The sequence below is a fragment of the Erpetoichthys calabaricus genome, chromosome 9 (assembly GCF_900747795.2).
Source record: "Erpetoichthys calabaricus chromosome 9, fErpCal1.3, whole genome shotgun sequence".
Classification (NCBI taxonomy): Eukaryota; Metazoa; Chordata; class Cladistia; order Polypteriformes; family Polypteridae; genus Erpetoichthys; species Erpetoichthys calabaricus.
The window spans coordinates 43780019-43793263 of NC_041402.2; the positions used below are offsets into that span (position 1 = coordinate 43780019).

At 41.9% G+C, this 13245-nt stretch overlaps 1 protein-coding gene across 5 annotated transcripts in view; it reads left to right on the top strand.

The window, feature by feature from the left end:
• bcar1 (BCAR1 scaffold protein, Cas family member) overlaps positions 1–13245 on the top strand; it is a 286839-nt gene that overhangs the window by 187890 nt on the left and 85704 nt on the right. For all 5 annotated transcript variants that reach the window (XM_051931679.1, XM_051931681.1, XM_028809398.2 and 2 more), the window contains one exon: positions 11793–12485. In XM_051931679.1, coding sequence (XP_051787639.1) covers positions 11793–12485 — 693 coding nt within the window. The remainder of the gene's footprint in view (positions 1–11792; positions 12486–13245) is intronic.

Genomic DNA, 13245 nt, shown 5'->3' on the forward strand with positions numbered 1-13245 from the left:
GTTGGCACATACTGCTTGGCATTTCTTGTTGCCAGGGATTAATGCATTGCATGAGCCGCCTGACCCCATTACAGAATGGCAGGCGCTCTTTTGTAAATGTCACTCTGCTTTGGCTCCTTGGGGAATGGCGTGGTGCGTCTTTGCTCCTGGTAAGTACTTATGAGAGAGCTTAAGGGGCTGGGCTGTATAGAGTCGGAGAAGAGTGCTTGTTCTTTGCTTGGGCTTTTTTTGAGATTAGACTTTGGAATTATTTTGCTTTTGCCCTTTTGAAGTATCATGAATTTTATGAATTTGGTGTATGTGCTGTAATTGGTTTTCATTTTACATTTTGATATTTTTCAATTTCTTCTTGGGGTGAAAGGCATTACAAAGATAAACTGATTGATGCAGAGGGTGACATAGGACTGAAGTGGTTACAGAAGCTCTGTCATAACCTGACCTGGTGGCCGTTAGTGTGGAGTTTGAATGTTCTCTCTGTGCAGTTGAACTCTGATTTTCCCATCACATCCCAAAGATGTGGTGATTTTTAACTTGTCTGGAATGAATGAGTGTAGTAGCATGTCTTGTGATAGATTAGGGCCCTGTCCAGGGTTGACTTCTTTGTTGTGCCGCACTGGTGTAAAGGCATTGTGATGTAGTGGTTAAGTCTTTGGACTTCATACCCTCAGGTTGTGAACAAATCCTGCTACTGACACTGTGTGACCATGAGTAGGTCACTTCATCTACCTGTGCTCCAAAAGGAAAATAAAAGAAATGTAACTATCTGTATCTCAAGTGTTATAACACACCTTGGATAAAATTATCAGCCAAATAATAAAAACAAAATGGATGAGCTGAATTTGGTGATGGAAGAATCAGTAATGTGAAGAGTAGCACTGTGTCAGAGCAGTAAACTCGGACCCCCAATTCAGTTCCAGAGTGGGATGTCTCTCTGTGTGTTTGATACCTTTGTGGTCTCCACTGTGTTCTGCAGCACAAAATTTGTGGTCTTTTAGGGTGTTTGCATGAGGGTGCCCTATAATAAACTTGCATTCTGCCCAGGCCTGGCACCTGCATTGTAACAAATAAAAGGAGAAAACGAAAGGCATTGAGCCATGTAGCTGCTGGGTTCAGCACTATTGCTTCTAATTTGGTATTTGGTACACTTTATTAATTCCCTTATGAACAAATTATCAGGTTAGAAAATTCATTAAATGGAATCTTAATAGAGGAGGTGATGAAAGTTATTAGACTACAGATCCTCATCTTCTTTTGGGTTTGAAAGAGCTGAGTCATTGTACTATCATCATAATATTCTAAAGATTAAAGTGCTAGGGGGCCCTACTTTCACATTTAATTACTCCATTGTTGTCATACAGATTGGCGGTCAAAAATAAAAGCTTCAATCTCCACGCATGGACTGAGCTGGCTAAGGAGTGCAGCTAGCGCTTGTGCCTGCCGGCCTTCACCCGGACACACCAAGTCTCTGTCTTCAGCCAATAAGACCTCTGACTGCCAGAGATTTGAAAGCCAGGCACTGACACAGATTCACTCTGAAGAAGAAAGTTTGCACACTACGTTTTCCTTTTAACTTGTTAAAGTGGGGTTGCAGGTCACAACAGGACTGTGACAGCAGTGCTCAGCTTTTAAATTTAAACTGATGATTTGAAAAGTTTTAGACTGTAGAGGTCTTCAAGCAATTCAGAAAAGCATTGTTCCTATTTGGAAATCTTTTCCATTAGAAAAAAAAAAGATTATTATTGAGTGCTTCTTTGTTTTTTTTTAATAGGCACCGAGTTTGTAAAATAATATAAATGCAGTCTCCGCTGCTTGAGTGACTAATCTTGAAAGCACTTCAGGTATTCATCACCGGTATTTCCATTTGAGCCTTCGCTTCGTCTGTCAAAGTAGTTGCTAGCAGAGCGCAAGTGCCACACTCGTGACATGCTGTGCTGGAGGCCTTTAAGTATTATTAAATGGAAATTCCCAGCTCTGCTTTGGAGCTGCGTGGAGCCTGAGTCACCTTCCAGGCTCTTCCTATTGCCCAAGAGGGTTTGAGAGTTGTGTCATGCAGTAAATGCCAAGGTGTTTCAGAATACTGCAGGTTTACTTCCTGCCCACTCACATCCCATCCCTGATACAAACAGCAGCAGAGAAGCTGCTTGGGCCTTGCACACCTTTATGTAGAAAGGTGGGAGTTGTGAGCGTCATAAAAAAGCAGCTTTGTATTCATTTGGAGAGATGATTGTGGCAATCAAGAGGACTAGTTGAACATGCAGACCAATGGTGCTAAAATAAATGCAAATGAAAACCAAGTTAGAAGTAAAGAGCTGTTGATACCTTTGTTTTTTAAATAGTCACTTCTTTCAGTTTCTCTGAAAGTGATAACTGCTGGTGGCCCATCTAGAGCAAGCAGATGAAAAAAAGTACTGCTGGACATTGACCACATCACTGACGTAACTTTGCTAAGTAATGGTCTTCAAAGGAACATCGACTTAAGGATGTACAATTAATACTTTTACATGGTCGGAGATTTCAGTTAATTGATAATCTTCTTGATTGTTGCTGGGCATTTCTGTCTCTTTTTCTTGTTCTTGCATTTTGTATCCTGGACTGTGTCCTGCATGCCTATGAGCCAATGTGTTTACCTGCTGTTCAGTTGCTCCATATTCAGGATTCCTTCCTGATTGTCAGTGTCGTTCAGCATCTTGTCTTCTTATGAGGGTTTGTGTGACCTAACGAAAGGCTAGATATAAATAACAGTAAACACTCTGCATGATCATAGACATGCATTTCTCCATCTTGTCGTTCTTACATTCTGTATCCTGTACTTGATGTTCTCATGTGATGCTACTCCTCTTCTTCTTTTTCTTCTTCTTCCTATTATGATGTTCTTCGTCACATAATCTTCCCCTGCAGTTTGTCATTATAAACCCACAACCACAGGTTGTTTAGCTGAAATTACCACTACCTGAAATGTTTTGAGTTTGTAGAACTTATCAGGTCATGAGCTTTTGATTAAGACTAAGATCAAGGTTCTAGCTGGAGTAGTACACTGTTAATCATGTGACAGACGGATAGACCATAGCATTTTATATATAGAGATAATCAATAAGTAACATTGAGCCTGGGGTCCCAGGAGTGGTTTAGATTATTCTTTCTTATGTTTCTGGCCAGGCCTCTTGAAACATGAGGTGTTCTTATGTGCATTTGATACAAAGTACATGCACTCTGGAACCTGCTCAGTCCGATTCTAAAATTTATTCCAGCAGCTTTAGGTACAAGACAAGAAACACCCTGCACAATGTGCTATGGAATTAAAAGGTATTGAACATCCCAAACTCCAGCAACTGGTTCTACCCCTAGCCCAGCCTCTATTTAGGTGATATTGGCATGTTCTCCTTGCGTCCTCCATGTACCCTGGATTTTCTTCCACATCCAAAAGATGTGCATGCTGGGTTCATAAACAACAGTACAGTGGTGACTGTGGGGTGTACATGGGTATGCCCTGTGATGGACTAGCACCCCATCTCAGCTTACTTTCAGCTTTGTGTAGGAACTCCCCATAACTGGAATTGGATTTAGCACTTTTGGAAAATAAATGGCTGAGTGGCTATTGAAGCTCTGGAAATCTGAGTGGTGTTTATCAGTGCCGGCTGTCTTAATGAGTAATACAAACAAGCAGACAGCCCCAACCTTATTTATTATTCATGCAGCAGCACTCAACGTCTGGCACCTAGACCAGGATATTTTGCAGTATCTGACTGAATAAGTCTGGACCTGCCTGCCTGTCACAGACCGTAAGACTGAGGGACCCCTTTCTGTGACACTTAGTCTCACTTACTAACTTGTGCCTGACTTTGTCTTTGAATAATGTCAGCTACTCCTCCATGTGACACATTTTATCTCTATGAATAATACCGACATGTCATCTCCAGTGATGGTTAGTGTGTTGGTATGAATGAGACTAAAAAAATCCCCTCCAGGTGCCTTTCTCTGAATAATACCATTATGCCTCCTCCTTATAGCACACTCATTTTTTTCTGCCTGCGAGACTCCCTCCTCAGTGTAGCAGCCAATATGCAAGATTCACCGCTCATTCTTCTCGACATGACAGTTGTTACGTCTTCATGCATGTGAGTTTTGCCTCTTCTACTCTTACACTACAACCTTTAACCTTACATCAAGCTGGCAGGGTGTTGTTTCTACACTTGTGGTAATAGTAAGTGATGTGAACGCACAGAAAAACGCAAAGTGAGGAGAATTTGGGAAAACAGTGTTTAACAAATGATATATTTAACACTGGTACTGAAAAGTCATTATCTACACGTTTCCTAAGAGACTAACTTCCAGTATTTGCTGTTAGTAGTTAATGTTTGATTCGGCAAACCAGTTTTAGGGCTGCAGGAATGATAAACCTGTCCCAGCAGCACTGGGCATATGCCAGGAATTAATTCTAAATAGGACAACAGTACATCACTGGCCACATACACGGTCACTCCTGTCGAGCAGTTAACCCTGAACTGCATGTTCTTGGGGTGTGGGAGGAAACCCCATATGGATCTTAGAAGAATGTGCAAACTTCACACGCTCTGGGAGTTGTAGGACAGCAGTGTTAAGCCATGCGATTTCCTCCTTAAACCAACCATAATGGAGTCATGTTGGACTCCAACCCAACCCAAGACACTTTCACAGTGCATGAAGGTGCATCCTGGCATGCAGTTATAGTCTCTGAGGAGCTTCCTTCTCTGAATTGGGCTGGTAGAACTCACTCCTCAGTAACATCAGCTGTCTATTTTTGTGAATCACATCAGTCCATCTCTAAATAAGACCTACAGGCCATAGTTTTTCTTTAAATAAATTTGTGGGTAGGACTTGGCATTTCTCTGCCCTCCATGTGACAGTTATGGTGTGTCCTGGACCAGTGCTTAAAGTGGGCTGGTACTCACCGGTATGTAGCACCGGCACATCTTCCAATTTCTGCTTAGAGTACCAGCAGTGCTGTACCTTTGGCACCATGGGGGACCCACGCCCCCGCTCTCTGATCTAGTATCCGTGTATCGCCATACACATAGTAGCACCAGTAATTTTGTTTGGCTGTCCTGGACCCTAAATAAAGCACACAAGGTCCACTGCCTCATGTGATAAATGGATGCCTTGTAGCAAACCATATACCTCTGATAAAGTCTGGACTCCATCACTCTGTAAGGCTTATGGTTCTCTCTCCACCTTTTGAATATTAGAATGTCTCATTAATTTATAAGGCAGGCTCCACTCCTCCATTGGTGCTTAATTTGCATCACTCAAGTGGGCAGGCAGGCAGGTCAACTCCTCTTTGTGTAAGTTAACAGACCGATACAAACCTCTCTCTGAGTAAGACTAGCTGGAGATGGACAGACCCCAGAAGACTTGGAACATTAGCAGAGTTGAGGAGACATTGTTTAGACCAACAAACTTGTCGTCCATCCTAGATTCTCCAAAATAACATCAAGTCAAGTTTTGAAGGTTCCTGAAGTCCTACTCTCCATCACCCTACTTAGTAATTTTTTCCTTGTGTCTGTGGTTCTTTGTGTGAAGAGAAACCTAAAATTTCTGCAAAACCGTCCTTGAAGAAGTTTTCAGCTGTGCCACTGTGATCTTGCTAGAAAATTTATTTTAATAATAATTCCATTCAGAATTTAAAAAATTTCAATCATCTAAACCGAGAAGGTTCAACTCCTTCAGTCTCTTGTCAGTTAGATCATCTCTCTGAATAAGGCAGGTACTCCTCCATGTGAAGGTTAATGTGTTTGCCTCAATAAATTGGTCCTAACGTAGTGGCCGATTGTTCTCCCTTGTGACAGGCAGAGGATCAAACCGCATGTGACACGGGACAGTATCCTTCTCATTGTGTACCAACCGGCAGTGTGTTTTCAGGCTGCAGTATGAAGACAAAGGTCAAGCGCAGTAATAAGATCCCTGGCTTGAAAATGGAATTCGACACCCAGGGCAGAGTCCTGTTGACATGACGTTTTTTCTTAGCTGACAGGATGCTTTTCATCTCTGAAGTTTACACTTCCTGCTCGTTTCTGCATTTTTTATGGCACTCATTGTGATGTGTGTTGCGACTGTTTGTGTTGGAGAGCGCACCTGCATTGTCGGTGTCGGCGTCTCTCATATTCTCCCTTTCTGTAGCCACCAGCCCTTTGAAAGCTAAAGTGGATTAGCAGCTTGTTTATTGTACTTTTTTCCTTTTCTCCTTTGTACAGCTGTGTCGCCGCAGCTGTTGGGCAGCACTCTGTGCAGATCCATAATAGAACTTGGCATTTAAAACAAAAAGGCCAACAATGCTGCCGTGGCTTTGGATGAATGGATTTTTATGGAAAGCCCGTGTTTCAAAAAACACACTTTTTATTTTGCAGAGGTAATCTTGCCTTAGATTTGAAGCATTTCCCTTTTATTTATTTTTAATAATTATGAGCGTATGGAGCAATCTCCAGCTGTCAAGGTTGAGCACGCCAGGGCGTATTTCATAGCGCTCACTGATAAGTGCAAAATTGCTACTGCTGAGAGGATCTGTAGACTAATGAATAATACATGCACGCTTAGAAACACCACTGGGGCTGTGCACACAGGCAGTTAGACTGCACTTCTTTGCGCCATCAGGGAAGAAAATGTCCCTAAATGTTTGTCAGGGGCTATGAGAATTTTTATTTTTAGTAGAAGTTTTAAAATTTTGTCAACATCTAAGGGAGGATACTTACAACGTGAAACTGACAGACTTCCTGTTTCCCTCTGTCCATCTGTTTATTAAACCAACTTATAAAAGCACTTGGAGTAAGGAGAGACCCAGCCTGGAAGGGATACCAGTATATGAGATGGTGCGTTCAAACACGCGGTAATCCTGGACAGGTTCTAATTGACTTATCATGCAAAATGTGGTAAGTAGCAGGAGTTCAAGCTGAAAATTCATATAGAAATGTGGAGAATGTGCAACCTCCGTACATACATTGACACGTGGCTGAGGCATTTCTAATGACGATGACCACTCAAAATATCATTATATTTTATTCATCTGTCTTTTTAATAACTCTAGAACAAGTAGTTGTCTCTTTTTCCCAATATCCATGTGTATCATGGAAAATGTGCATGGTTATCCATTTTCATTTATGTTAAGAAAGGACAGTGTCGACACTACTATGTTTTCATTTGAAAATGGAGTTTTAAACCAAAGCAATAAGTCATAGTAGCGTTTTCACATCTAATACAAAAATTTCTCCAACCACATTAAACCAAAAAACATATATGACAAAGCCTTTTGCCTACACTAGACGTGCTTATTGGCAGAAAAAATTCTTGAAGGGTTGGTAACACCACCAGCCACAGGATTTATCACAAAACTGTCATGGTTGATGAATTATTTGCCTTTTGTGTATGTATGTATCATTCAAACTGTACAAAATGCAATTTAGGTTCATACAGGTAAGCAACACAACATATGCAGTGGGAAGTAACTCTTCTTTGTCTGTCATGTTGGAGTGTGGTTTTCTTCCTTGACAGGTCACCAGTCAGTAAATGAGACTTTGTAATGAGGAGGATCCAGTCAGGGAAGTGCCACATGATAAGCACAAACAAATCAGCATGCGATTACAGTATGCATTTCACCCTTCTACCTTACAATGCTCATGCTACATTTTCAGAAGTATACGGCTGTGGAGAGCATTTTCAAAAATGTTTGTTTTTGGGGGTTGAAAACGCCAGGGTTGTGTGGAAGAAAAGTGAAAACTAAGGTCGGCATTATTGAAATGAAAACGTATTACTGTAGTTGGGGCCGCAGAGTACTGAGTTCTAATCCCACTTCATTCATCATCAGTGTGAAGTTTGCACATTCTTTCTGTGTTTGCGTGTGTTTTTCTCCCAGATGTCAAAGACATGGTTAAATGGGTCACTAACTCTACACTGGCCTAGTGTGATTGTTTGTGTGTGTGTGTGTGCCTACAATGGACTGGCACCCTATTCAGTATTAGCATCCAATGCTCTTGAGATTGGCAGCAGTTCCCCCACAATCCAAACTGGCTAAGCAGGTTAGAAAATGACTTGAAAATGTCTGGAAGCATAAATGAGTCCATGGCCAGACACACAGAGTCTTTAGAGCACAAGACATTTGACAAATGAGAGATCATTCAGTCCATCAAACTCATTTATTTAGCTAATAACTAAGCTGTCCCAGCGTCTCCTTCAGAGACCTTAAAGCTTCTTATGCTGACAAAAGTCCCACACCTAGATTGCTGATTACCTCACTTCAGTCTTAAAGCCTACAAGTCTCTCTTTTTATTTTACCAGGAATTCTGAGATAGAGACCAGTGATAAGTCAAGGAGTATCTCACCTAAGGTTCTTTCTCTCTTAAAAGAGCATGCAGTTCTCAAACCAGCTTAAGCTAATGTCACATTACACATATGTCAGACTTGCTGAACTTGTCGCAGGACCATATCAATTTACATGACTGAAAAATGGCTGGACATGTCACATTTAGCAACTACACAGTGACGGTCCTCACAGGTGGCACAGTGGTAGTGCTGCTGCTTTGCAGTAAGGAGACTGTGGAAGATTGTGGGTTCACTTCCCGGTTCCTCCCTGTGTGGATAGCGCTTTGAGTACTGAGAAAAGCGCTATATAAATGTAATGAATTATTATTATTATTACCTTTCAGCACAGTTGCCGCTTATTTGACAACCAATAGCGCACTGCCTGACAGAGCTGGTGCTGTCTGAAGGGCTAACAGGTATAGCAAGTTCAGTCCAATCTGTGACCCTTTCTTTTTTTTTTACTTTTTTAATTGTTTTGTATGTAAAACAGGAGACATCAGACAGACAAGCATCTCCTTTTAGCAAGGTTCAGTGCACACATGTTCCTTATTCCTGCATTATAGATAGATAGATAGATAGATAGATAGATAGATAGATAGATAGATAGATAGATAGATAGATAGATAGATAGATAGATAGATAGATAGATAGATAGATAGATAGATAGATAGATAGATAGATACTTTATTAATCCCAAGGGGAAATTCACATACTCCAGCAGCAGCATACTGATAAAAAACAATATTAAATTAAAGAGTGATAACAATGCAGGTATACAGACAGACAATAACTTTGTATAATTTTAACGTTTACATCCCCAGGGTGGAATTGAAGAGTCACATAGTGTGGAGGAGGAACGATCTCCTCAGTCTGTCAGTGGAGCAGGACAGTGACAGCAGTCTGTCGCTGAAGCTGCTCCTCTGTCTGGAGATGATATATGACAATTCATTGGATATCAGCTCTCATGCACATGGAGCCCGCTACTACAACTAAAGACAAAATCAAACCTGTTTGTCAGAGTGAATTAGCATTAGGATATGTCCCACAACCGACTGCTTCTGACTCACTGAGATCATTTTAAATGAAGGCTACAAATGAAAATTGCTAGAAAAGTTGTCTAATGTGATATGGCCTTCAATCATATTAAAAGTTGTGGAGGACCAGAGCCTATAGCATAAGGTACAAGGCAGGAAATGACCCGGTGGGGACATCAATCCACTGTAGAGTTGGCATACTCCTGCACCTAATCTCAAACTCAAAAATCTGGCATTTCCAAATCACCTCACTTCTTTGGAGCACTTGAATAGAAGCCCTACGCAGACACAGAGAGAACATTCATACTCCACACAGGAAACAACTGGGCATTGAATTGAACCCAGGAAAGTAGACTAGTACACCAACCTCATCTCTTTAGAAAAAGTAAAAAAATCCCCAATGTGGAGAGTGTAAGGAGCCCACAGGTATTGAAGCTCACTTCCATTCAGTTTATTGTTTTACAGCTCTCTTTATTGAAGACTGAGGCTTCGGTAACATGCATATATCTATGTAACATATAAATACACAGCACTCTGAGCCTGTACACGGCAACACGTTTGTTTGAGTGTCTCCTCACAGACTGACCTACTGTTAAACCAAAATGCAGTTGACATCAAGCTAAACTGAAGTTTGGCTGGGGGGTTGTGGGTAAATAGCAAGTCCAGTAGACAAGGGGTCTGTGGTCATTTGAAATAAGGAGCTTTATGTAGGGCAAATGGCCATTTGTCATGCAGTATTATCCAGCACATGTGTGCTCAGAATGGACTGATAAGAACATCTATTAGTGAGGCTGATTGTTTTATGGCCGTTCAACTCTGTTAGATCAGTCATTCTCGTAATTGAGGGGGCAACTCAGACATGCATTTGTAAAGTATCTGAGTTTTCCTTTGCTTTTTTAGCACGTTGTAACAGTACCTGGTATGGACATCTGTCAGACTGTATATTGTGGTCTGTAAGACAGATTTGACTGAGTCCAGAAAAAAAGTTGGGTAGCCAACTGGGCTGCCACATTTAATTGCACAAACAAAAATGAAAGGAACAAAAAAAACAGGTGCTTAAGGACGCTGCAACAGAAATAAAGGCAATCTCCTTGAAAATCGGCTTGGAAATGGTACATTAAAGGCTAGGTCAGGTTTGGACAAACTCCAAATGCAATTTTGCTCGCGTCCAAAAAGCAACAGCACCTTTTGGGAATGTCTGCTTTTATACTGTATGAGCCAGAAGGGGTGGGATTTCTCTGTCTTAGTTGCCATCAATGGGTGTCTTCTTGGCACTGTGAGGGAAACAAAAGGAGATAAAACTGTTAGAGACTGTGCACCCTGTCATTCCGTTGGAGTATTACGTACCTCAGATGACCCCGGAAGGTGATCCTCTGATGTGCATGCATGACAATTCACAGTGATTACCATTAGAATTCAAACCAACTCAAAATAATAAGATTGGATTCAGTCTCATTCAAAAGTGTCACTTATATGTATTGGTTAAATGGGAGGTTGAATGTTGAGACGGTCTGTGGGAGAATTGTTGAGGGATCGCTGTGGCCACTCAGAGATGCTTAGTCTGTGCTGTAAGTGGAGTCACTTAAATACTCAGAAGGACATGGTGAGCACTTGTTTATGACTAGATGACTAGCAGTGTGTTGATGTGGCAAGGAATCTAATTATTATGTGACCATGAAAAATGTTAAAAACAAGTGAGCTTCCAATGGCCAAGCCTCCTTGCCCAGGCTTGTGTACCGAATAAAAGTTGATTCCAGCTATTCCAGTGTGCACTGCCAAATGATAACAGCAGAAGTTAAAAACTCAAAGTTTTAGCGTGTTGAAACCCTATGACCGGGCTTATTTTGGCTGTGTTAGCGGCGCCCGCCCCCACTTTAGTAAGAAATCCTTCTAATGAGGAACATCAGGAGTCAAAGCCTAGAAGAGGGAGGGGTCATCTGCAGATAGCTTTCCTCACTGTGCAGGACATCAATATGAGCCAGTACAACGATAGATGTGACACTTGCCATCCTCGTAATGTTATTATTTATAAGAGAATGAAAGTTCAGGTTATGTCAAAGGAAGCACTGATCATTTGGAGCCTAAAAGTAGAGTGAAAGAAACATGCAGTTGCAGGTGCACCAAGAGAAATAAAAGCTATCGCCCTGAAAATCAGCCTAGACACATGGTACATTAAGGACTATGTCAGGCTTTGGAGGAGCTCAATATAAGTCATTGCACTGGTCCAAAAAGTGATGCTACCTTTCGGGGATGCCCGCTTTTATACTGTCTGATCTAGAAGGGGCGGGTGTTCTCTGACTTAATTGCCCTCATTGGGCATCTTCTTGGCACTATGATGGCACAGTATTTGCTCTTAAGATACAGTAATGGACTGGAAGGATCATTGTATTGTGTAATTTAAATCCTCTAATGTTTCTTCTTTATCTTTTTCAGAATGTGCTCGCCAAGGCCCTCTATGACAATGTGGCAGAGTCTCCTGATGAACTTTCCTTCCGCAAGGGGGATATCATGACAGTCCTGGAGAGGGACACTCAGGGTCTGGATGGCTGGTGGCTGTGCTCTTTGCACGGCCGTCAAGGTATCGTGCCAGGAAATCGTCTCAAGATCATTGTTGGAATGTATGACAAGAAGCAACCTAACATGGGTGGCAGCCCTCAGTCCGCAGCTCTGGCACAACCACCATTGACTCCCCCAGTGTACCCCAAGCAAAGTGTCTACAATATGCCTTCCCCTTCATCCCAGTACACTGCAATGCATCCGGCTTTCCCGAACCAAGGAGACAACATCTACATGATGCCACCATCTCACAGCAAAGTCCAGCAGAACCTCTATCAGATTCCCGTCAGTGTTCAGCACCAGTACCAGCCAAGCCAGGGAAACCCGCCACTTCCCCTACAAAAGCAAGCTGGAGGGCAGACATACCAGAGCCAGCCCCATGATGTTTATCAGGTTCCTCCATCCTCTAAGAGCTCCCCACAGGACATTTATCAAGTACCGCCGTCCGTGGCTGGCCCCGGACAGGAAATATATCAAGTCCCACCATCTATGAATCCAAATCAAGAAGTGTATCAGATTCCACCATCTCTAGACAAGAGGATCCGGGACTTGCCCAAACTGCCAGGAAAGGTAGGAATTTGGATGGGGTCTTGAGTTACTGTGCTGCAGCAACTGAATTGAAATGAAAGGTGAAAGGCTGACGTGTTGGCTTGTATTTGAAACACTAGTTGGAAAAGTATTACTGGGCTGGGCTGAATGACTTTTTTAATTTAATTTTTATGTAGTTAAAGGATGCCATGTGAGTAATCTGCCCAGAGATTTCCTGACTGCAGAGGCTGAGACGGTTTAGCTATCACTATTCTTTCCTTTAGCCGTCTTACAGTGGCAGAGAAACACTTTAATCAAGATGAATGATGTCTAATTAATTTCTACTACAACATATCTGAATCACAATAGTATTAGCTAAGGCAGCCCATTTGGCACAATACAGTAATGAGTGGAGATTTACTGTCAGTGTCCATAAGGTGTTGTCTGCTCCTGGATTTACGGTTCTGTGGGTCAGACTGGGTCAACATTTTGATGTTAACATTTCCGTAGCTGCCATTTGCAGCCTGGTGCAATCATTGAAGAATCATTTAGGAGAAGTGGCAGGCATCACATTTGTTGGATTTGCAATTCTGAACACAGTTCTTACCTATCATCTCTGCTCTTAGTCTTTTAGCTTAGGCCTATAAAGTTGAGTTCCTTTAGTCTTACTTTGTAACACCAGTCCCTGTCTCCTAAAATTAGTATTGCTTCTCTTGTCATTCCCTCACTTATGCACTCGTTGTGATCTGGAAATTCTGCTTCCTGTGTTGCAGGTGTTTCCTTACAAACTTAGCTTTGAACC